This window comes from Astatotilapia calliptera, chromosome 16 (genome assembly GCF_964374335.1).
Source record: "Astatotilapia calliptera chromosome 16, fAstCal68.1, whole genome shotgun sequence".
In the NCBI taxonomy this organism is placed as follows: Eukaryota; Metazoa; Chordata; class Actinopteri; order Cichliformes; family Cichlidae; genus Astatotilapia; species Astatotilapia calliptera.
The window spans coordinates 9,342,024-9,364,549 of NC_137437.1; the positions used below are offsets into that span (position 1 = coordinate 9,342,024).

At 39.8% G+C, this 22,526-nt stretch overlaps 1 protein-coding gene across 1 annotated transcript; it reads right to left on the bottom strand.

Annotated features, from left to right (window-relative positions):
- Window positions 1-6,962: 6,962 nt before the first annotated feature.
- dnajc10 (DnaJ (Hsp40) homolog, subfamily C, member 10) lies at window positions 6,963-22,273 on the bottom strand. Its single transcript, XM_026145489.2, has 25 exons — window positions 22,143-22,273; window positions 20,925-21,181; window positions 20,645-20,807; window positions 20,443-20,493; window positions 19,205-19,287; window positions 18,837-18,968; window positions 18,082-18,175; window positions 17,853-17,930; window positions 17,609-17,652; window positions 16,185-16,250; window positions 15,668-15,733; window positions 15,498-15,587; window positions 15,256-15,366; window positions 15,059-15,173; window positions 13,482-13,609; window positions 11,954-12,070; window positions 11,761-11,862; window positions 10,287-10,347; window positions 9,701-9,795; window positions 8,874-9,007; window positions 8,638-8,691; window positions 8,360-8,507; window positions 8,049-8,171; window positions 7,415-7,522; window positions 6,963-7,340 (listed from the first exon to the last, which is right to left on the bottom strand). Exons 2-25 carry the CDS (start codon window positions 21,132-21,134, stop codon window positions 7,329-7,331), a joined length of 2,385 nt encoding a protein of 794 aa, XP_026001274.2. The 5' UTR covers window positions 21,135-21,181; window positions 22,143-22,273; the 3' UTR covers window positions 6,963-7,328.
- Between the last annotated feature and the right edge of the window lie 253 nt (window positions 22,274-22,526).

The window sequence follows — 22,526 nt, forward strand, 5'->3', positions numbered from 1 at the left end:
TCAGTGCCACACTACTCTGTACTAACACCCTGATATGTTGAATTCTGGACTTCTCGTAGCAGTGTGAACCATTAAACATTTAGACAAGATAAGCTGGAGTGTGTCTGTTTTTGGGTTTTTTTTGTTTTGTTTTAAAAATCGGCCTTAAAATTGAGGCTGATTCATACCATAAAGGCTCATATAGGGCTTCACCACCTTGAACTACACCAGATTAAAAGCAATAAAGCTGAACTCTCAGAATTTCAGTGTTTCTTATTGATGGGAGTAAAGTTTAACAAAGCAGACCAGTAGCCGCATGAACTAGCCACTGTGCGTGCGTGTGTGTGTGTGTGTGTGTGTGTGTGTGTTTGTACTGCTTCCAGTAGTTCCTGAGTACTAATTTCCAGCAGTGTTTTCTCAGCTGCAGTTTCCATGAGAGGGAAGAGAAAATGTTTTCATGGATTTACTGCCATTACACCTCCTTATCCTCCTCCGCTTTAGTCCTCCACGCTCTTGTCCTCTCTGGTCTGTGCTCCGTGTTGACTTCAGCTGACTGCCTGACTGAAAACACACCTGGTGCTGGGATAAGGTGTAGTCTGTTTCTGGAGGCTGAGTGGTTCTATTCATGTTCCTGAGTGCTGACACAGCAGAGAGTTTGACACCGGCCGACCTTGTTGACAGAAGTTAAAGCTGCTTTAAATCCTTTTTTTTTTCCCCCCCCCAACATCTGTTCATCAAGTTCTTAAACACTCATTGAAATAAAACTAAAAAGCACAAGTAGAAATGTTTCTTTGGCTTTTCTCATGTGTCATCACATCTGGTGCTGTCAAATATTTGGTTGTATTTCAGCCCGTTTTGTAAGAGCACTTGACAACGTTTCAGTGCTAGCTTGGTCAATTTTCTCGTCAATGTTTTAACCCTTTTTCATTTTTTTTCTATGCAACATGAATCTGATGTAGTCTGGTATATTGCCATATCCTAGGGTGTTTTTGCCCTAGCTTTTCCTATAGCTTCACTGATACTGATACAATATTATCAACATTCAATATAATATAGTATTTATAATATTTATATAGTGCCAAATCACAAAAGTGGTTGCCTCGAGGTGATTGGTATGGTAAGGTAAAGACTCTACAGTAATACAAAGAAAACCCCAATAATTATATTATGAGCAAGAATTTGGTGACAGTGGGAAGGAAAAACTACCCTCTAACAGGAAGAAACCTCCAGCAGAATCAAGCTCAGGGAGGGGTGGCCATCTACTGGGACCGTTTGGGGTCTGGTTGTAAGGTAAAGACCCAACAATAATGGGTTAGGGTTTTATCAGACTCTCTGATGCACGGTGTCAAATATGAGGCCCGGTGGCCCGAATCGACCCAGCAAAGACTCCAATCCAGCCCGCTAGACAGCTTTGGAAAATATGATGGAGGACATACATTTTTGGACTTTAAGTTATATTATCAGACATTTTACAGCTTTTTTCTGCTAATAAAGACCCCCCCCCCACAGCCATTCATATTACACCGAAACTGTAATAGACAGAAAATAATAGACAAACAATTAAATGTCAGAAAATTTCCTGTGTTTTACTTTCTAATTTAGATATTTCAGTTCAATCAACAAAAATTTTGTTTTGAAACTACAGGACAGTCTGGACAGTGAGCAACCAGAACTTTGTAATTTTACAAATTATCATGTAAAAAGACTGAGACGTGCTGTAGAAATTGCTTTTCTCTGTTTTATATTAGGATATCTCAGGGATTCAATATGTTAATTAAAGATTTTTATGATGACAGAAAGAACAGTTTCACTCGCCCGCATTAAGATCAAAGTGGGCTGAATGTGGCCCACATACAGTTTGACATCCCTGCTTAATGAGTCTCTGTAGCAGGTGTAATCCAATATTTTGGTTATGTTGTTTCACATGTTGGTCAGAATTACTCTGATGTCTTAGCCAGGGTTTAATCTATATATCTCTATCTATAAATCAATTTAATAATTTTGTAATGTGTTAGGAGTTTTATATGTTATCACCTTACATTTTAGCTCTAGTTTTTGGACTCGTGGTTTGAAACCATAGTCACCTAGCAGGGATTGATATCCCATTGATATCCTGACCTAGGTTTCTAGGCCAGGGCTTGGTATTAGTGTTTTGGGGGGTTTAAGCCCTAGTTTGGTCAGTTATGACATAATGTTTAGTCCTTTTTTCTGTTTTGCTGCCTTTATTAATTTTTCTTTCAATATTTTCCAATCTAATGTTTTTCCTAGTATAATTCAAACCCTGATTTGAGCCAGTATCCACTGATGCTTTGTCGCCAGTTCAGTCTGGTATTTGCCATATTTTGGTCTTCTAACCTTTTGATGTTGCAGTCCTGATTCAGATTAGTTATTATTTTTAGCCCTAGTGTGTTTCCATCTTGTGATGTTTTGGCATAGTTGGCTAAATATCTGTTTGTTAGCCACCTTCTCTGAATTTTTTTTGGCCACTATTTCTTGTTGGTGTTGGGGCACTAGTTTTAACAGGGTTTCATCCAGTACCAGTGCTTCAGTTATAGTTCATTCCAGTATTATACATATCCCTCATTTGGTCTGATATATGCCCTGTTTTTTCTGTCCAATCCTTTTTTCCTGTGTTTCAGATCATGATGTTGTCTTAAATTTAGTGGTCTTGGAGTTGTGCTAATAGGGGTTTCAGGGTCTTGTTTAACACTTGGTGGTGTTAAAGGTTAAATGAAATTTCTCCAGTGTTAACAACATCAACAAATGATTATGGAAATGTGGAATCTTTTTTCTCTTAATGATGTTATTTAATGCTAAAATTAAACAGCTTAAACGTACACAGAGCTACTCTGGCAGGATTTTCTCTTGTGTGTTAATCATTGTGATAAGGCATGTAAAAGTTTGTTCTATGCAGCACACAGCGTCACAGGAAGCGGTGCTCTCCAACTCAAATATGGCCAGCCAAATCTCCAAGCGTCCAACACGGAAAGTAATCTGACGTCATCATCAAAACACACACGCACAGGACTACCAGGTCGGTTCCCACAATAACTCAGCGAGTGTTTGTCCAACTTGTTGCTCCATTTCACATAATGAAACAATAGAATGCACACGCAGTAAGTGATTCCAGTGGTTTATGGAGCAGTGCTGCGTCAATGCTGACCTCCAACTGCCCACAAAACGAAGAGAGAGAAAGAGGTAAAGGGGGGGACTACATAGAAATGTCCTCCTCTAATAATGTTCAAGTGGAAAGTATCTAAGGTCATTTAGGTAATTACAGTAATAGAGAACATTTTAACTATTGGTCTTTTCCAGACTGTGAGAATTTCTATGTCTGATGGTTACACTTGTATGTAATTATATACAGATTTATATAGAGAGGGACGTGATGCTGTCCAACAGTATAATGTGTAAGGTTTGTGTAACAGGTGAATTACTAAAGGTAGACCTGAAACACAAATGCCTAGCATTATATTTTTTATAGGTGTCACTGATCACATGGACACATAAAGTAATTTAATTTTCATGTCCCCCATAAAATGAACCACGCTAACCTCAGTGATCCTCTCACGTTTCATCTACCGCATAGGGTAAGTAGCAACCAGGTCCTGCTAATCAAAACAACTCTATAAAATCAGAAGTTTTGGCAGTTTGTAGGTGTGCAGCATTCTCAGGTGTCTTAACACATTTTCAGCATTCAGCGAAAACAAACACCTCATAGGAGCTGTCAGTGGCGATGGTAAAGGGGTGATGATTTGGGCTTGTTTTGCAGCTGCAGGGCTTGGGCACCATGCAGTCACTGAGTTGACCATGAACCAAACCAAAACCAAAGTGTTCTAGAGTCAAATGTGAGGCCATCTGTCTGACAGCTAAACTTGGCCCATATGAGGTAATGCAACAGGTCAGTTATCCCAAGCACATCTCAAATCTACAACACAATTGCTGAAAAATCAATGAATCGAGGTGTTGCAGTGGCCCAGTCAAAGTCCAGAGCTCAAATACTGTAGTGGGACCTTGTAAAGAAGAGCGGGCCAAAATTCCTCCTCAACAATGAGAGACTGATAAAGTCCTACAGAAGCAATTACTTCAACTTACTTATAATTACTGCTAAAGGTGGTTCTACAAACAATTGAATCATGGCATGCACTTTCACAGGGCCGCACAGAGCCCTGGGAAAATATTTTTTTCACAGGACTATGTTTGACCTTTTTTCTGTTTTCAACACCAACTGGATGGATTACTGCGAAATTCGCATTCCCACTGGGATGAGATTAATTGTTGGTTATGCCCAAGATGCGATTTGTTGCCAAACAAATAGGTTATCAGCAAAATCAAGAATAATCTTCACGAATCACATGGATTTAGATGGGTGTAGCTACTGTGACGTCACTGGTTTGTGAACTCCTTGAGAAGAAAGTTTTCACTGTCATCACATCACAGTGTTGGCGTTTTCAAACTGGAACCAGCAAGCACGTTTGTTAGCTAACAACTTAAAAATCATGAGTCATTAGCCAAGACGTATATCCAGTTAATCCTGCTTTCTGACTCTTAGAATGACCAAAATGTATAAAATGGAAATAATGTTATATAAGGTATGAACCAAAATGAGTGAGCCCATCAGGAAAGTGCTTACTGCAGTCAGAGCTGAGAGCCCTTTCCCCAAAGACTTCTACAGGGTTTTTCATGCAACAGGTATCCCCCCCTGGTGGCCATTAAAAGGCATTACCTGAATTGGCTTTGCTTCTCAGAGCCAGAGGCTACATTCATCTTTTACACTATGGTGCAAATTAGCCAGATATAAGCATCACTGCTGCTTAGTAGATTTTTACTTTTGAGGTAGACTCTCACCTACTGCTACAGAAGACAAAGAAGAGTTTCTCATTATCATCAAGAAATCTTTAATGTGAACCTGGCCAGTTTCCCAGTGTGATCATCAGAGACAGATTCGATGAAAATTATATGCACAGAAACATTAATATCACCACCTTTTTCTGTCTTACCGAAGGCATGGATGAACTTTAGGCTTCAGTTCACAAGGTTAGCAGACCAGCTGCTATCTACAGCTTAATTTATTGAGTATAGTATAGTCAGTGTCGGGAAGGTTACTTTTAAAATGTATTCCATTACAGATTACAGAATACATGCCCCAAAATGTATTCTGTAACGTATTCTGAATACTTTGGATTACTTAATATATTATCATGCTGTTTACAACTATGTGAATGTACTATTGCTGTGATTTATTATTGTTACTGAAGGTCCGCGGCTCCGAAGCGTAGTAAAGGGACCTCTGACTAATACGGCGGGTTCCGAGTTGGGCTCATAGCCGAAAAATAGCTTTACTTTGTTGTCTGGGTCAACTTTGCTTGCGAGAGACAGAGAGAGGCGTTGAAAGGCTGCTCCAACGGAAATTATTGTTTCGGAGGAAAACACGAACACAGCGTACAGTCGAGTCTTAATAGCTTACTTACAACTGGGCTCGTCAGGCACTCTTCTTGGCTGCAGTGGTTATTATTATATTTACATGCTTCCAGCTCCCGTTTCTGCTCGATGACAACTCGTACTTTTCTACTCGCCTTTTTCTCCCTCCTCGAGTTCACGGACACATAACGTGTATGGCAGTCCATTCTCCCTGCAGCACGGACTACACTGCCCATGATGCTACATTCTTTAGAGCTATACCTGTAGCATTCTGCCTATTAGCTTAGCACAACAACAACAACAAAAAGGCGCTCTCTCACCCAGGAAACACGCAGAGAGAGAGTGTCACCCTGTAACCATGGCAACTGTAACGCTGCCACCTGGAACAACAGAACGTAGCTGTCAAACAAACCCAAACAGTCCTGACCCGCGACAATATGAAACAGGAAAGTACTGCCGTGTAATCCATTTAATTCAACAAAGTAACTGTATTCCAAATACCACCTTTTTAAACGGTAACTGTAACGGAATACAGTTACTCATATTTTGTATTTTAAATACGTAACGGCGGTACATGTATTCCGTTACTCCCCAACACTGAGTATAGTAGATTAGTTTTCTTCAGACCACATAATACAGAACCGTGACACAATGTAATGTTCTCATGGTAATGTAATGTGACTCAGGTCCGTTGTGGATAAGCCCGTGTTCCAAAAGTTGAATCAGTGCACAGGTTCTGTTTCCTGATCAACTCTTTTCTGGGGAAGTCACTGCACAGAAAAGCAACGGTGACACCTGCTGCCCTTCTTAAGATACACAGCCATTACAAACCATTAAAAAGCTCCAAATTATTTCAATACAGTTTGTTGCTTTTGTTTTGTTTTTTATTTGTGTAAAATTTCCAAGAGCATAAGATAAATGCATCAGTTTTATTTGTTTGTTTTTTCTGTGGGAATACATATTACATATAACAAGTAATTAATGATCTAATTAACTTTAACGCATTAACAGTATAAACCTTTTTTTTTTACTGAGGATTTCAGCGGGCACCCAATCCTTGATATATTCTGAGCTCTTTTCAGAGACTTTATAAACCCTGTCTGCACGTATTTATCTTGTCAATCCAACTTTTCTTAAGCTCCTGTCTCCTACAGTTTTCAGCCAGATGACACAGTGAGTGAACAGTGAGTGAACAGTGACACCTGCTGGTCAAAGTGTGAATAACTAAGAAAACATCTACAGCTGTGTGTTTACGTTCTGGGGTCCATACAGAGCATTGAGGTGGACGATCATGTTTTCAGCGGGGCTATTGCCACCTCATGTCCCTCTGGATGCACCCCTATCCAATCCCCAAAAACTCAGTTTGACACACAGAAAAGCAACAGTGTTGAGAAACCATGAGATTGAAATGCATGGCACTTTTGCTTGAGAAAAAAACAAAGTAATTGAAAGAGTTAATACTTTGTGATTATTTCTTTTTTCTGAATCTTGTCAACATCTTTGTATACTTTGAATTTAACCTGCAGGGATGGTTGTAAAACTCACAGGGATGCACACACATCTAACAGAAACGAACCGTTTTATTCTCAAACTGTTTTTACATGAGCAATAAAATACAACACTATGTCAACAATTGGATCGGTGAGTGTGTGTGTATGTGTCAGTAACATGATCAATACACAGTGTCCCAAAGTTTTACTTCATAGAGTAAATAGAAACAATGGAGACAATTATAAACCAAACATAAACAAGGCAGAAGTGTTCAGTACATTCAGCACAGCAGGTAACAGTCGGTCCCAGTGTTCCAGCTGTAGCTTCTATAAAGGAGTGTTGACCGATTGATCATCTTGCTGGGCCAATCAAATTCACTTCTGTCTCTACCTGACCAATCAGGTGGCTCATCTTCCTCACAGTACCGCCCGCTTCCATCACAGCTCATCCTACAACATACAAACGTGTCAGACTCCAGTTCAGCGGCTGGGTTGATTTGTGCTTGAAGTTAACCGGCACTTACCTTTGGCTTATTGTGTAACCGTGGCAACAGCTGTTGTAGCCGCTGTCTGACGGTGTCAGCGATCACGTTAGCGTCTCGGCTATTGATATGCTCCCCACTCTGTTCATGCTGTCAGAACACACACATACACACACATTATAATCTTTTCCACTATTAAGTCAATCCATAACTGATTCTTTCCCATCAAATCTGATGATGAAGGCTGTGCTTTTTGCTTTTCTTTTGTTTTATAAAAGTAAACTGAGCTCTTTTTTTGGTGATGAATATAAAACATTAGATTATAAACCTTGCTTTTACTTTTTTTAAATGGTATTTGATGGACAAAATGTTAGAATGGGGAAAAATCAGGAGTTGATTCCTAATTAACAAAAATATTTGGGAGAAGACAGATTCACCAAAACAAAATAAAAACAAACATAAAAAACTGAAGCATGGAGAAAAACATGGCAAGCAACACAACTTTTACAAAATAAAAAAAGGCTACAGCCATGAAGTCTAATCCTAGAACATTCTTACTCTGAAGTGACAGTGCTAGTCACGGTGTGTGTGTGTGTGTGTGTGTGTGTGTGTGTGTGTGTGTGTGTGTGTGTGTGTGTGTGTGTGTGTGTGTGTGTGTGTGTGTGTGTGTGCTTACCCTCTTTTTTCCCAGGTATGGGTACAATCTGACAGTTGGGTAGGCGGTGATACCAGCTAACTGACAGGTCTGATAATGAGCCTGACAGTCAACCTTCCCTGCCCGGACCTCGCCTTTAAGCATCTGTCAATCGCACACACACAAAAAGCATGACTGCAGGACTCTTGACTACAAGAAAACCATACTTTTAAGAAACTCTTAATTTGTGCTTCGTCCCACAGTCTGTTGGAGAAGTTTACTTTCGGTTTGTCTCATCAGTCACTGCAGAAAAAAAGCAACAAGATTCATGCAGAGAAGCAAAGTTTTCACACCCGAGCTAGGACCTCAAACTCCGGGGCAAAGTGTTGACAGGGTCCGCACCAGGGGGCATAAAAGTCCAGGACCCAGTGATCCCGACCTGACAGAACCAGAGATCTGAAGGTCTCTGGAGTAAGGTCCACAGAGGCTCTGGGTAAAAAACTGTACACACAAGAGAATAACTCAACTATTAACACTGTACACGTCCCATTTCATTGGTTCTTTTACTGCAGAAAGAAAGAAAAACCCTAAAGAAATACAGAAAGACAAGAAAAGGCAACTTGCATCTCACCTCAGTGCCCATGTTCTCAGTGAATGGGCATCTCTGTGCCAACCATTATAACTCCTACAGAGACAGGCAGGCGAAAAGGAAATCAGTAATCAATAATCTAAGTAAAAAGAAGATGTAAGAAGGTAAAACAAATAATTCTGATCATCTGAGATGTTGTGATGAAACTCATATCCATATTCTCATCTCCTGGGAATATTCATTTCCCGACATCTGAGCATGTAAAGTGAGTTACATACGTATAGCGATCTGGCTGCCGGCTGTTTCCAGGGTACAGGCGGATTTCTGGGTATGCTCTCACACTCTGGCTCTGACAGAACGACTGAAAGCGCTGACAGTCGACCGAACCGACCAGGATCTGACCTGAAAGCAGCTGGATGGAAACCAAGACGGCGTCAGGTTAGAGGCTGCTCTCTCCTTCTGCTAGCTGAGTCCTGACCCTCTGTTTTCATCTGCTGATTTCTGTCACTTGCTTTAGGTTCATAAACAAAATCCCAATGTTCCTGGTTTTCTTCACAAATTCACTGTTTTGTGGAGTTGTGCAGATTCAGTCATAGGTATTAATTTTAAAACTGACATCTAAACTGAATTTCTTTCCTTTAAGGTTCATATATTTTTGGACCAGGGCACAATTTGGCTATTTTAACTGTTTAATAAATCGCATTCAAGCTTATGTTATACAATAAATATGGGTTTAAAGGAAAGAATCTCAGCTCAGTTTTTAGAAATATGCCATTAATTGTCAAGGACAGGTCATGCTGCAGAAACAAATCTATCAAAGAGAGAGCAGGAAAATTATGAATGGCAAATTGAGACCTTTGTACATTCTGAAAACAAAATACAAAAAGTGTCTACTAAGGTTCATCTAAAGCATACAACAGCAGAACAAGCTGGAGGCCGTGTCATGGCTCGAGCTTCCAGTGGCTCAGGGTTACTGAAGTTTACTGATCAGGTGACAGTAGAGTGAAGCAGCTAGATGACCTTTAAAGTTTATACAGCTCTCCTTCTTGTGTTCTTTCATTTTGTGTCTATGGTCTATATATGGCACATGTAAAGTGAGTTATACCCGGGCCATGCGTCTCCATTCAGGCATCAGAGCCTGACAGGGACCACACCAGGGAGCGTAGAAATCTACCGCCCAGATCTGTCCTTCATCTCGACCTGCAGCAGAGAAACAGACCACTGTGTTAGACTTTAACTTTAATAATCCGGCCTCTATGGTGCTTTAAACTGAAAGATGGGAATGGGTAGTTTTCATAAAACAGCAATTGCAGCTGTCAAGTTCTTTTACAACAGTGCTGTTCAAAGTCTTTGCAACTAGCCCTTTGTGCAAGAAGCAGTTTATTGTCACGGCCGTGGTTCAGGGGGTTAGGAAGCTCATCTTGTAACCGGAAGGCTGCCGGTTCAATCCCCAGCTCTGTCTGTCTTGGTCGTTGTGTCCTTGGGCAAGACACTTCACCTACCACCTACTGGTGATGGCCAGAGGGGCCGATGGTGCGGCAGTCTTGCTTCTGTCAGCCTGCCCCAGTGGTTTGCCTCCACCAGTGTGTGAATGTGAGAGTGAATGAATAGTGGAATTGTAAACCACTTTGAGGGTCTCAAAAAGCGCTATATAAATGCAATCCATTATTATTGTCAAGAGCAGGTTTTACCTTTAATTTTCTCTGTGAAGCTTGAAGGATCCAAAATCAGGACCGATGGATTAACCAGGTCCTGCAGAGATAGAAAGAAGCCCTTTGTGATCTCACTGTCTTTTAAATACTCCACTTTGAGACCAAAGGCAACCAAAGGAAAACAGCAATGAAAAAAAATTATACTATGCATCAAATGTTATTTTGTAATAATATTGACAGTGGTGATGAGCCCTTTAGCTGCAATGATTCACTGAGTAATAAAAAAAAATTGATCATAAAAAAATTGTCAACACAAACTTTGCTTCGATGCTTTGGTTAATGCACGGCTCTGTATTGCACTGATGTGTTAAACGATGTAAACGTGAGCGCTTAACACAGGTGTGACTAAAACAAACCTTCAGAATAAATGTGTTTAGGAGCAGCGTGTGAATAAAAAGTCGGACAACATTCAGCCCACTCAGGCCTCAGTTTTAAACAAAAACACTGATAACACAACAGCAGCAATGATGATGATGCTGGCAGTTTAACGTGGACCCGGAGTCTGTTTACACACCACAAAGAGCAAAGAGACGGAGCCGTTACTGAGACATTGAGCTCAGGTAGAATGAAAGAAAAATGTTTCTAGTGACGTAAACAGCAGGGCTGTTCCTGTGATCACCAATGGTAAAAGGCATTAATCTTTAGTGGGGGAAAGCGAGCGGGAGTCCTTCATCAAAACACCCGATCATCAAACTCTGACGTAAAGAAAAGCAAAGTTTGTAGCTGCTCCGTCCACCGCTGTTTGTTTTACACAGAAAAATCTGCAGTAAATCTCCAGAAGTTGTATTAAAATGTTCAGATGAACCGTTAACTTCGTCCGAACCCGTGTTCAGCTCTCTGAAGGCTGACAGCAGCCGTCCTATTTTAGATGGAAACAATACCTGCAGTAAACAGGGATCAGTCTAAAGGGGGACATGGGGTGTAAAAAACCATATAAACGTCAAGTGCTTTCATAAAACATTTCAGATTAAAGTGAAATAATATAAAATATTGTATCAATTAAATTGCACTAATATTTAAATATATAAAAATAAAAGCTTTTTTTCACAAGCCAATAAAAATGTGTTTAATATATATATATTTGCATTTAAGAAAGCGTTTTCTTAAAAAAAAAATGAAATTAATATGGTATGCAAATACAGCTAAAGGGTTTAGCTGGGTTTCTTCTTTTACATGCAGTGAAACTTTAAAATATTGCAATTTCCAAAATGGAAACCAATGAGCAGTTCATTCTGAAAGACCTGTAATCTCTTTTGAGTTTTTATTATTGCTCATAAATGAAACTCAAGTATTTCTTATCCGATTACTTGATTAGATTACTGATTCATTTGAAAAAGATTACTCATTACAGCTGGAGCTGTAAATTTCTTAAAGGTACATTTTGACCAAACGGTGTACAGATGACAAAAATCCAGGCAAAGAGGAGCCATTTCAGTTGTATTTGATGTAGTACCTGTATAAACTCCAGGATGCCATCAGCTGAATGATGGCCTTCATATTCATGCACAGAAGAACCATTAAAGATCACTGTGGTGGGATAAGCCTGAATATTATACTGAAAAAAGAGAAAAGTAAATTACTAATTGGTCGGCACATTTTAGCCTTAAGCTTAAAAATCAACAATATACACGGATGTGTGTGCTTACTCTAGAACAGAGGTTGTGATGGATGGTACAGTCCAAAGTGCCAAACTTCATCTGCCCAGCTAGCTGGATTGAAGCTTTTCGCAGTTCCGGCAGTAAAGCTCGACACGGGGGGCACCACTGCAAGCAAGAGCCAAATGTTTGTGAGGTTAATAAGTAGCAACGACAATTCTTACCCAATGTTCAAATCTGAGCTACCAAGGATTTAGGCTGTCGGTGGTCGTTATCACGTCAGTAGTTTGGTTTTTAACTAGTGCTATTTACAAACTTCAGTTTTCACAAAGTGGTAATAGATTAAAACTGATTTTAAGTCCCATTTTCTCACTTTTGGTTTTTAATGTTTTTACTACGGTTGACAAAGCTTGATTAATTAGCCCTTGTTCACACAGCGTTCTCAGTGTTTCAGGGTCTTTCTTGCCTCTTACAAGCTCACAATGCTCCCAACAAAGTGGTCCATATCTGCCTCGGAGTTAGTGACTGTTTGTGTTGTAGGTGTAGCACCACCACCAGCCCTGAAGTTAAACAAGGACTCTGACTGGCTGCATCATCAGTGCCAAAAACATTTGGCGCAACCAGCAGATTACTCTTGTGCTACGTTTGGTCCCTTAGCTCATAGCTCAGTCACACTAGAATAAAGATAGTATTAAACTGTCAAACCCTGCAATTATAAAATAAATAAAAAATAACAGTGATTGCATTGAATATTGTTTGCAACTGAAGAATGCACAAATAGCTCGCCTGGTGGGAGACGTGTCTCCAAACGATCCCAGTCCAGCTCAGACTGGATGCAGTCACGTGAAGCTACATCAGGGTCAAAAGCTATTTCAAAGTGAAATTCTGATATTTTTTATATTTAAAAAATAAAAAAATACAATTTTTTTCTTTAATAATTATTTTATTTTAAATAATTTATTTGTTTTCATTAACTTATTTTTTTGGGTTTCAAATTTATTTTTTTTCACTTTCAGACTCTTGATCCTGATTTTGTGTTGTGACAGATTTCCAAAGCTTTGCAAATAACTCCGTCTAAAAGACAATGCAATCAATGTGAGTCAATCTGGACTGATAAGAGTAACTTGCCTCATCGATTGGCTTTTATCAATGTTTTACAGTCAATTGTCACATTATCACAGCTGTGTGTAACTTCTCAATCGCATTCAGCCAAATATAACATAAATATCAACGCTTAGAAGAAAGAGAACAGTATGGATATATTTTACAATTTATTTACTGGTTGTTCCAAAGTGGTTTACACTTTGTATTTTAGTCACTGAAGCAACTTTAGGTTTAGTCTACTATAATCTCGTAATATTTAATCAACTAAAACTAAAAGATTTAGATGCAACAACTACAAACTCTTTTGTAGTGAATCAAATGTAAATAAATAAATAAAGGAAGAGTTTGTTGTTCACTTTTGAGGTCACAGCTTAATAAATCATTTTAACCACTAAAATAACCACCTACGTGAAAATCTGCCACCAAAAGATAAAGCACAACATCATAATTGTGATTAAAGTAGTCAAATACAAACCGGAGCGAAGAAGTCGACGAGCCACGGCTCCTTTCTGTCTGAAGGAAAGTTGTCCGGCCCCAGAGTGGTGACAAAAGCTCGAACGCTGTCCCTCGCAAAACCCACAATATTGTACAACACATCTTTGCCTACACAAAACACACGAGTTAATGCAGATGAGCAAACCTTCTCTGAACGGATTAACTTAATAAGCCATTGTTCAACCAACCTTAGCAAACTGGCTCCTCAAATAATAACATGAGCCCTTTTTTGGAACTCCTCTATCCTTGTAACCTTGTAACAAACTGCTAGTTGGACAAGACGTACATGTCCTCCTCAAACATGCAGAGATATTCAAACTAATTTAAACAAATAAAATGCAAGTGGAGAGCAACATGTATGGGCTCAAAATGTGGTCATAAATATTTTGTACTTGTAAAAAAGATTTGTATGTGTAAAAAAGATTTGTGTGTGGACTTAGCCCAAAAAAACCCCTGCAAGTTACAAGTACGAATTTTGACCCTATTTTTCTTCCTTTAAGCTGATTGGTCAATGTCATGTCAATCACAAATTAAACAATCCAGTCAGAGAACAGATGGGTTTGGCTGTCGGAGGGGCACTTTTTTGAACTGCAGGTCCTTGAAGGGTAATCTCTATATAAATATCCGATAGCAGTTAGGTCCCCTAACTTTCAGCAGCTGTTGAAAGGATAAAGTTGTGGTATGTCAGTGGTTAGAAATACCATTATTACTTTAGGATTAGTTTAGCACAAAGTCAGGGCTGACCCAGGACCATTGCTGTGAGTCACAGTGCGCAGCATAAAAGTCCTTTCACATCGGACGCAGGATGTGCTGCTAATGCTAATTGCTAACTAAAAGCAAAGGATCCAGAATTTGTTGCTGGCTGCTGAGCTCTGTGGGTTTTTGCAGCAGCTCTACCTGTACTAGATGCACCTGCTCCTTGTCTTTTCTATCTCTGACTTTATGTCCTCTACAAGAGTTTCTGGTTTTTTTGCTAGTTCTTCAAATGTTCAATAAAAACATGTATGCTAATTCATAACGAAGAAAGCTTTGTAATGAAGACTGTCATTTCCAAAACACTGCCCCCCCTGCGTCCGCAGCGCTGTTGAAAAGGCTGTGGAAGTCCCTGTATTAAACACGTAGTCCTGTGACACAAAAATCACCAAACTCGGACGACCACAGACTGTTTTCCTTCGTGGTGATGAAGGAAAACGCTGGGTTGGCATGTAAAAGGGCATTTATTCCCTTCAAAGACCTGCAGTTCAAAAAAAGCGCCCCTCCGACAGCCAAACCCATCTGTTCTCTGATTGGATTGTTACATTTGTGATTGACATGACATTCACCAATCAGATGAAAGGAAGAAAAATAGGGTCAAAATTCGTAGTTGTAACTTTCAGGGGTTTTTTTGGCTAAGTCCACACACAAATCTTTTTTACACACGCACAAATCTTTTTTACGCACGCACAAATCTTTTTTACGCATGCACAAATTTTTTTTTACACATACAAATCTTTTTAACAAGTACAAAATATTTATGACCACATTTTGAGCCCAGTACAATGCAAATGTAGTACTGACCATGGTGGATCTCAAAGTCGTGGATTCCCAGTCCTTTAAAGACAGCCATACAGGGTTTATGAATGTAAAGAGACTGACACAGCTCTGAGTCCGCTATACAGTCCACTCTGCCAACCTGGAAGGACAAACAGTCAGTCAGACAGGCAGGCAGACAGATACATGCAGAGACACGCACAGACAGTCAGATAGACAGATACCTGTATGTGGTCATTTCGGAGGAAAGCTTGTAGCTTCTTGTACTCGTTGGAGGCAGAGTTTTTGTTACCAAATGTAAAACTGATTAACCAGCGATGATGGGCCAATTTACTCTGGACGAAACAAGTTACACTGCATCAGAACAATTTTACATTGTACTTCTGTATTATATTGAATTGCGCTGTAATACAATACAAGTAATTGTATTATGCACAGGTGGACTGTGCATCTGGAGTCAGAATACCTGGAAACTGTCGCTGGTGAGAAGTTCCAAATCAGGTAGATGGTTGATGACCTGATTATAAATTTCTTTACTGTCCAGAGTATTCAGCCACTGAAACACATACACATAGAGTCAGTATTCCAGTACTATACACAGTATTAGCACAGACAATAGTGTGTTCTTCGTCTTACAAGTACACTGTCTGGTTTATTCAAAGCACTTCCAGGTGGGAATAAAGCAGTTGCTCCACTGGTCACCTGAAACACAACAGAAAGATTAGCCAAGCAGGCGATACTGCTGGAAATAACTAAATCAGTCTAAAGTCAGTTCTAAGCAGAGCACTATGTGTTGACAAAATATCATCCTCCCTCCTGGCTGTAGCTCAGGGGGTATTGCAGGTCATCTACTAATTTACTAATTGGAAGGTTTGGTTTGTTCCCTAGTTGCTCCAGTCTGCATGTCAAACTATTCTTGGGTAAAATACTGAACACCACGTTGTTGTCTCATTGGAGTGTGAATGTGTGGAAAAAAGGGTGAACGAGGCATGCTGTATAAAGTGCTTTGGGTGCTGAGGTAAAGTAGAAAAGCACTATGTAGAAACCATTTACCCCCATCTTTGCAGATGATACTCCCACTTACATTGTATATAAACCCAACTACACAGATATCTCATGCAAGTACCATTACTATAGTACTTCTGACCCTTACCTGGAAACTTGCACAGATCTGTTCATCTGCTGTGCAGTCCATCCATCCCACCTTAACCAGACCATCCTACATTCAGACACAAACACTTAGCAGTTATAAAGAGATCAAACAGGCGCTGTAGTATTTATTACAACACATACATCAGCATCACAGCTACTAATAAACTTGTCATGATAGAACTACAAATAAAAGTTAGATTTTTTTTAAAAGATTTTTAACATTACACAATGTACGTTACAAATGAAACATAACTTGAGGATAGTGAGCTACCTTTATAGGATTCAATCAAATTGCCTAGACGACACTAACTGTCATAGGTCTGTCGGTCACACACAGACATCGTTTACAAGGCTGTTCCTCGCAGCTATTAGATTGGAATGACAAGCTGGAAATCCAAAGTACGTCCTCACTTCAAAAGGTTAGAGGACAAATGCATGAAGATGACACACAACCCCTCAGAGAAAACATTTGCCTGTCATTCATCAGCCCCAAATAAAGCTTATCATTTGAAAAATATAAAGAGCCACACAGCAACACTGTGGTTAGACACACGGTCTCTTTGGTGACACATTCACATAAGTAGAATTTAGCATTTAAGCCTTTTTTTTTGTCTTTGTCTTTCATGTAGGACAGTGTTAACATTATTAGTGACATATATCCTCAAGGCCCTTTCACATAGGACGCGACATGCGCTGCGCTGACCGCTAACTAGAGCGAAGGACCCAAATTTTGTGCTGTGCTGACCGTTGTGCTCTGCCTGTACATCTTTTTTTTTGCAGCCGTTTTACGTGTAGTAAGATGCCCCTGCTCCTTGTCATTTCAAAATCTCTCTCTCTGACTTTTCTCTCCTCAAGTACTTTAGAGGAAAAAAATGACCTCTTCAAGTGTTTGAAAATTTCTAAATCCATCCAGGGCCAATTTAACCAATCCCATAAAACACACCTGCTGTGTGTCTGTGATATCACATCTCTAAAGCAGTTTTGTTCTGTTCTTCACACAGCTTCAAATGACATAAAATCTGAATGATCGTTAGAAGCAGAGCATGTGGTCTGCACCAGGCCTTATAATTTGACTAGATTCTCTCTATGCCTGATTTACTGTCCTCCTTATCTGCTCCGTGCAGCTTGAAGCAACTTCCATAAAAAATATTTTATGTAAGTGATGTGGCGCACAAAGCAGATTCAGGGATTCTTCTGAATCACACTGCAGTGTGTCTGGTGGGATTTAAGCATTTCTCTGAGTGGGTATTTCAGGTGTAAGAGTCATGGGTCTGGGAGACTGAAAACCAAAGCTGCGTGCCCCTCCCTGCATGGCTTTATAAAATGCTCTACTGGCTCAAATCTTTAAAGTGAATTCATTTATTCAGCAGACACAGCATGTCTCTGTGATAAACAGCTGTAAAAACATTACTGCTGTTGTCTCACCAACATTCCTGCCAGCTTCTGTCTCGTTCTTGGCTCCAGGCAATCTGAAAAAGAGACAAACACCATTTATTTTAAACAACAAGCTTGATAACACCAGTACACTCTGTGTGTCCACGTATCAGAGCACATGGTTATGTAGACTGATTTGTGACACATCTGCCTGTCTTTTCATAAAGAGTCTTGTATGTGTGTGTATGTGTGTGTTAGCATGCAAAAAAAAAAGCTGACTGTGCACATGTGTTACCTCCACTGTCAGAGCAGAAGGTGATCAGCCAGCCAAGCCCTGACGAGAACGCGCTCTCTATCTCGCTGAACACGTTACCTGGAAAAAAAAACATTAGTACGTATAGGATGAGGAATAAACTCGAACAACAGAAAAACTCTCCACAGACTGTATTTCACTGAAAGTTTAGCCAGACTGCTCGCTAACACAAAGTTAGCTCATCTCAGTGTGGTCGCGGGTTGTAGTTCACCTTGCCAGAGCTGAGTGATGGTTGTAGTGATGAACTGCATGGAGAAGCGAACCAGGTTGTCTCTATTGCGCTCCCCATTGAATTTCTCTGGTCTCTACAGAAATGCAAAGAATTGATAAGAAATTATAAGAAACAAAACATGGAACATGTTAAATAAAGCTTTCAAACAGTGAGCGCAAACTTTTATGTCTGGGTTTTACTTTGTGAATGTGTGAATGCACAAACTCATCAGCGGAAAAGTGACATTACAATGCACCAACTAAACATGTGCCTCAAGCAGCAAACATCAAAGAGGTTTAACAGAAATAACCACTCGGCTGTCGGGTCTCCATCTGTCTGTCTCCGCATCCACAACAGAGTGCAATCAAAGCTATACACGGTTCTCCAACAGCATCAGTAGTTGAAGTAAATGTACCCTTGAATGAGAACGTACTCACTGATTTTCCTTAACATGCACTTTTTGCTTAGTGTAAACAAACAAAGGAGGCAAAGGATAAATAAGCTGTTTGCCTATCATAGGAAAAGTTCAATTATGGACTAACACTGGTAACTGTATACAACTGGTTTCAAGCTTTTGTCATTACTTTGATGAGTCTGTTAAACTCATTTATCGACGTTCGATTGAAACTTTTACTTGGTGCCTGCTCAGGTTTGTAGTGTTCAGGTGCTTGAGCTAACTCAGTATGTGCATGTACTACATTCATTTTTCAAAGTTGAGCTATATCCATTTTTGCTACAAAAAGCAGCAAACACACCTGTCCTGATCTGTATATGTACAGACTGGGGTAGCTGTTGATGCCCTTCCTCCTGCAGAGATGATTGTTGTCTCCACAGTTCACCGCTCCAATCCTGATCACACCATCCATCTCCTTGGCAAAATCCCTCCACTGTGACATGCAAAGGTCAAAGCAAACAGACACGTACATATTTTAGTAACTCACTCTGTCTGACACAGAGTCTAACTCTGTCTATGTGATTATTATCAAGTTACAACTTGAGCAAGAAACTAACAAAACCAGGAATGTTTTTCTAACAGATGCATATATAACACAGAAGAAAACAAAATCATAAAAGGGTGCAAGACTGAGGATGTGTGTTTAGTGTGTTTCTTGTGTAGTGTTACCGTCGGAGCCAGCTGGTGACAGTGGGAGCATCGTGGGAAATAGAAGTTGATGAACCAGATTTCTCCAGAGTTCACTGCTGCTTCTGAAGCAGACACACAGACACGTCAGTCACTACCTGTTTACGCTCTTGTTTCTCACACGGTGTTTGTGTCGTGGTGCCTTTGAAATCCTTTTACTGTTGCTCCCACTGATAAGAGTGGGGTAAAACTACAGTTTGGAGAAAGCTGCACAGCTGTTCTGCTTTATGCTAAGGTCTGAAGACTTACAGGAAAAAAGGTTTACGGCACATATATACACACACAAAAAAAACAGACAGCAAATAGCAGTTACTCTGGAGTTGGACCAGCCATTCCCAAACTTCAAAGTTTGAATTGTACCCTGCAGCTCACCCAAAACTAAAATCAAACAAGAAAACCATTAAACATTCCCTTTGTGTTTTCAATTTGATTTGCTGCTGACAGGTTTACTTCCAGATTAGGCTCTTTGTGTCTGATGACAAGATATGAAATAAGTTCAGGATAAAAAACATTTTAGAACCAATCCAGCATGCAAGACAAACAACTGAGAGCCTCTTCACTCATGAGCAGAGAATTTGAAATCAGAAGAAGACAAAGACATCCGTCATGAAAGAATGGAACCTGATGTCTATGTGACAGTGGGTAGGACTATTACAATTACAATGTGTGGAACCGCACATAGTAATTACAAGTGTATAAATGTGCGTCTGGGATGTCAAACATAAGACTGAGGGGCGAGAACTACAGATTAGATTTTGGACTTTGTACTGTGTTTTGTCTTTCAGACAAAATAATTTTTCTTCAGTCCTCTCAGACTGCTCATTGTGGATAACTAAATGTGAACATTTGAGAATGTGCTAAAATGTTTTTATACAAGAACAAACAAACAGTTTGTTTGTTTGGTGGGTTGATTGGTTGTTTGGGGCCATTGCACTGTTTTTCTGTTCCAGCACAATTAAGATTAGCTCAGGCTCTGTATGACAATGAACTAAAATGTGTTTGACACCTCTGAAGTTAATTATGCAATGTATAATGTCTGTCATTAAACAAGAACAACAAGATTTCAAAAGCCAATCAAAATAAATTTGAGAAATCTTTAAATTTACATAGTTCTTACGTGTTGGCTTTTTCTGAAAGGAAAACATCAAACAATCGAAAAAGGATGAAGGTTTTTCTCATTTGTACACTAAAGCAAAAACAGAATATGTTTTATATCTTACCAAAGTCTCCACTGTCCAGCGTGATGATCTCCAAATCATCGTCATATATACCTGGACAGAAAGACGAACTTAAATACTGAACAACTCTTTGTTCACAGCAGAGCTAGCTATTCTTTTCTTTTTACAATATTCTCATAAAACGATTTCTATACAAACAATTGTAAAAACATTCAAGTGTTGTAACATCCCATTGGTTACTTACCAAAGTCATATCTGTAGTAGTTCCAGCTCTCATAGCGTCCGCCCTGCTGCTCGTCCAGTCCTTTTTCTCCATATTTATCATATTTCTTTCTCAGGTCTTCATCCTTCAGAACTTCATAGGCACGATTGACCTGCAGGAACTTCTCGTGGGCTGAGGGGTCACCCTGAAATAGTCGATAAGCATCAGTTTTGTCAGGGTTTCATAGAGACGCGACAGATTTCAGAGAATTACTGTGTCATTTTTTTGTGTTTCTGGATTGTGGTTTGTCCGTGTAACTCACAGGGTTTTTGTCAGGGTGCATGGTGAGCGCCAGCTGCTTAAAGGCCCGTCGTATCTCTTTGGTCGTCGCTTCCCTGCTGACTCCCAGCAATTCATAGTAGTCCTGGCCCTCTGCCCAAACTGCCACCAAAAGGACGGTGAGGAGCATCGGCAGCACCATAAGCCAGATGGACCGAGGGTGTTGGGCCCTTAAGGCAACCCTGTGCGCCATCGGGAATGTTCCTTCAATGAGTCAACAAGCAGCCGCAACTAAAGGAACTGGGGCAGAAAGACACAAAGATCAGTTCTAAATACCCTGTCCACCCAACCCTGTAGCCATTACCATCCCCTTGCCTCACTAATATCACAGTAAGTGAGGCAAACAGCTTCTTTCCACAGCAAGAAAAAAAAAAACAAATACAGTCACTACAGGAGAGCCAGCATGTCACCTTAGGAGTGTCGTTTACATATGTGGCCTGTTTGGATTGGCTTAAAGGATGGAAGCATTATCTCTACTTTTATATGGCCTCAGGCTTTGGAAGGACAAGTGGTCTGCAGATAAAAGAAAGAGGAGCATTTTTTTACACCGTTGTCTTTTGCATTGCAGTTTCCTGCACCTTGAACTATTCAAACAGTTGCTTTGATATCCGCAGATTTCTTCCCTGTTTTCAGGGTCACTCCAGGAGGATCGCCTATTTTTATGGTACAACAGTTTTCCTCGAGAAAAATGAACATACTACAACATATTTAATTTTACATCTTACACAAACAAAAATTTAAATGAAAGCTGCATCTGCTTCCACGAAGCTGCCTTTTAATTAAATGGTAATTACATTTGATAAACGGTAGCTTTCAAAGTAAAAGCCTCCATTTCTCTATTCTTGATCAGAAACAGAGCATCCATGTAGATTTGGGAACTGTTTACGAGATTAAGGGAGAAATAAATAGCAATAATAGCACTCAGATATTTAATCAAAATTCCAGAAGATTCTGAAAAACAAGCCTAGTGAAAAATATTTTTCTTGATACAGTAGACGAAGCCAAAAAGGCGATACATTAAAGTACATGCATTGTTAACACGCCTGTGGTTATTCCTGTTACAACTTGCTCAGCTAACTAGCTCGTTAGCTTCACTGCGACACGGAGCTGTTTGCTGTCTTATTGGTGAAGCAAAAGCCAATATTCATGTAATATTTAGCAGACATTTCAATATTAATTTTTAATGCGTCGGCTTTGTTACCTTTAAAGAGTCCCAACTTCCAAAAGTCTGGAGATGAAGATCCGCATCAGCGTCCGGCTCGGACCCGGCATCAAGTTGCACACAACAGCCCAAGCTGCTTCCGCTTACTGTGCTTCACAATAAAGGTCGTGCAGCTAAACGGTACACTCTGAGTCTCACACAGACAAAACTAAAACTTTATGTATGTTCAGAAAGCCACTCGTTAATCTAATTTCATTGTGTTATTCTGTTTATGATGGCCTGTTCCCAGTGTTGGGAAGGTTACTTTTAAAATGTATTCCATTACAGATTACAGAATACATGCCCCAAAATGTATTCTGTAACGTATTCCGTTACGTTACTCAATGAGAGTAACGTATTCTGAATACTTTGGATTACTTAATA

What these genes read in the sequence shown, in the direction of transcription:
- dnajc10 (XM_026145489.2), bottom strand. Translation starts at nt 21,134, where the DNA reads ATGGCGCACAGGGTTGCCTTAAGGGCCCAACACCCTCGGTCCATCTGG. An exon ending in GTCACCAGCTGGCTCCGACG is followed by an intron (nt 18,969 to 19,204) that starts GTAACACTACAC and finishes TGCATGTCACAG; the next exon opens with TGGAGGGATTTTGCCAAGGA. An exon ending in CTTCACAGAGAAAATTAAAG is followed by an intron (nt 9,796 to 10,286) that starts GTAAAACCTGCT and finishes TCTCTGCTGCAG; the next exon opens with GTCGAGATGAAGGACAGATC.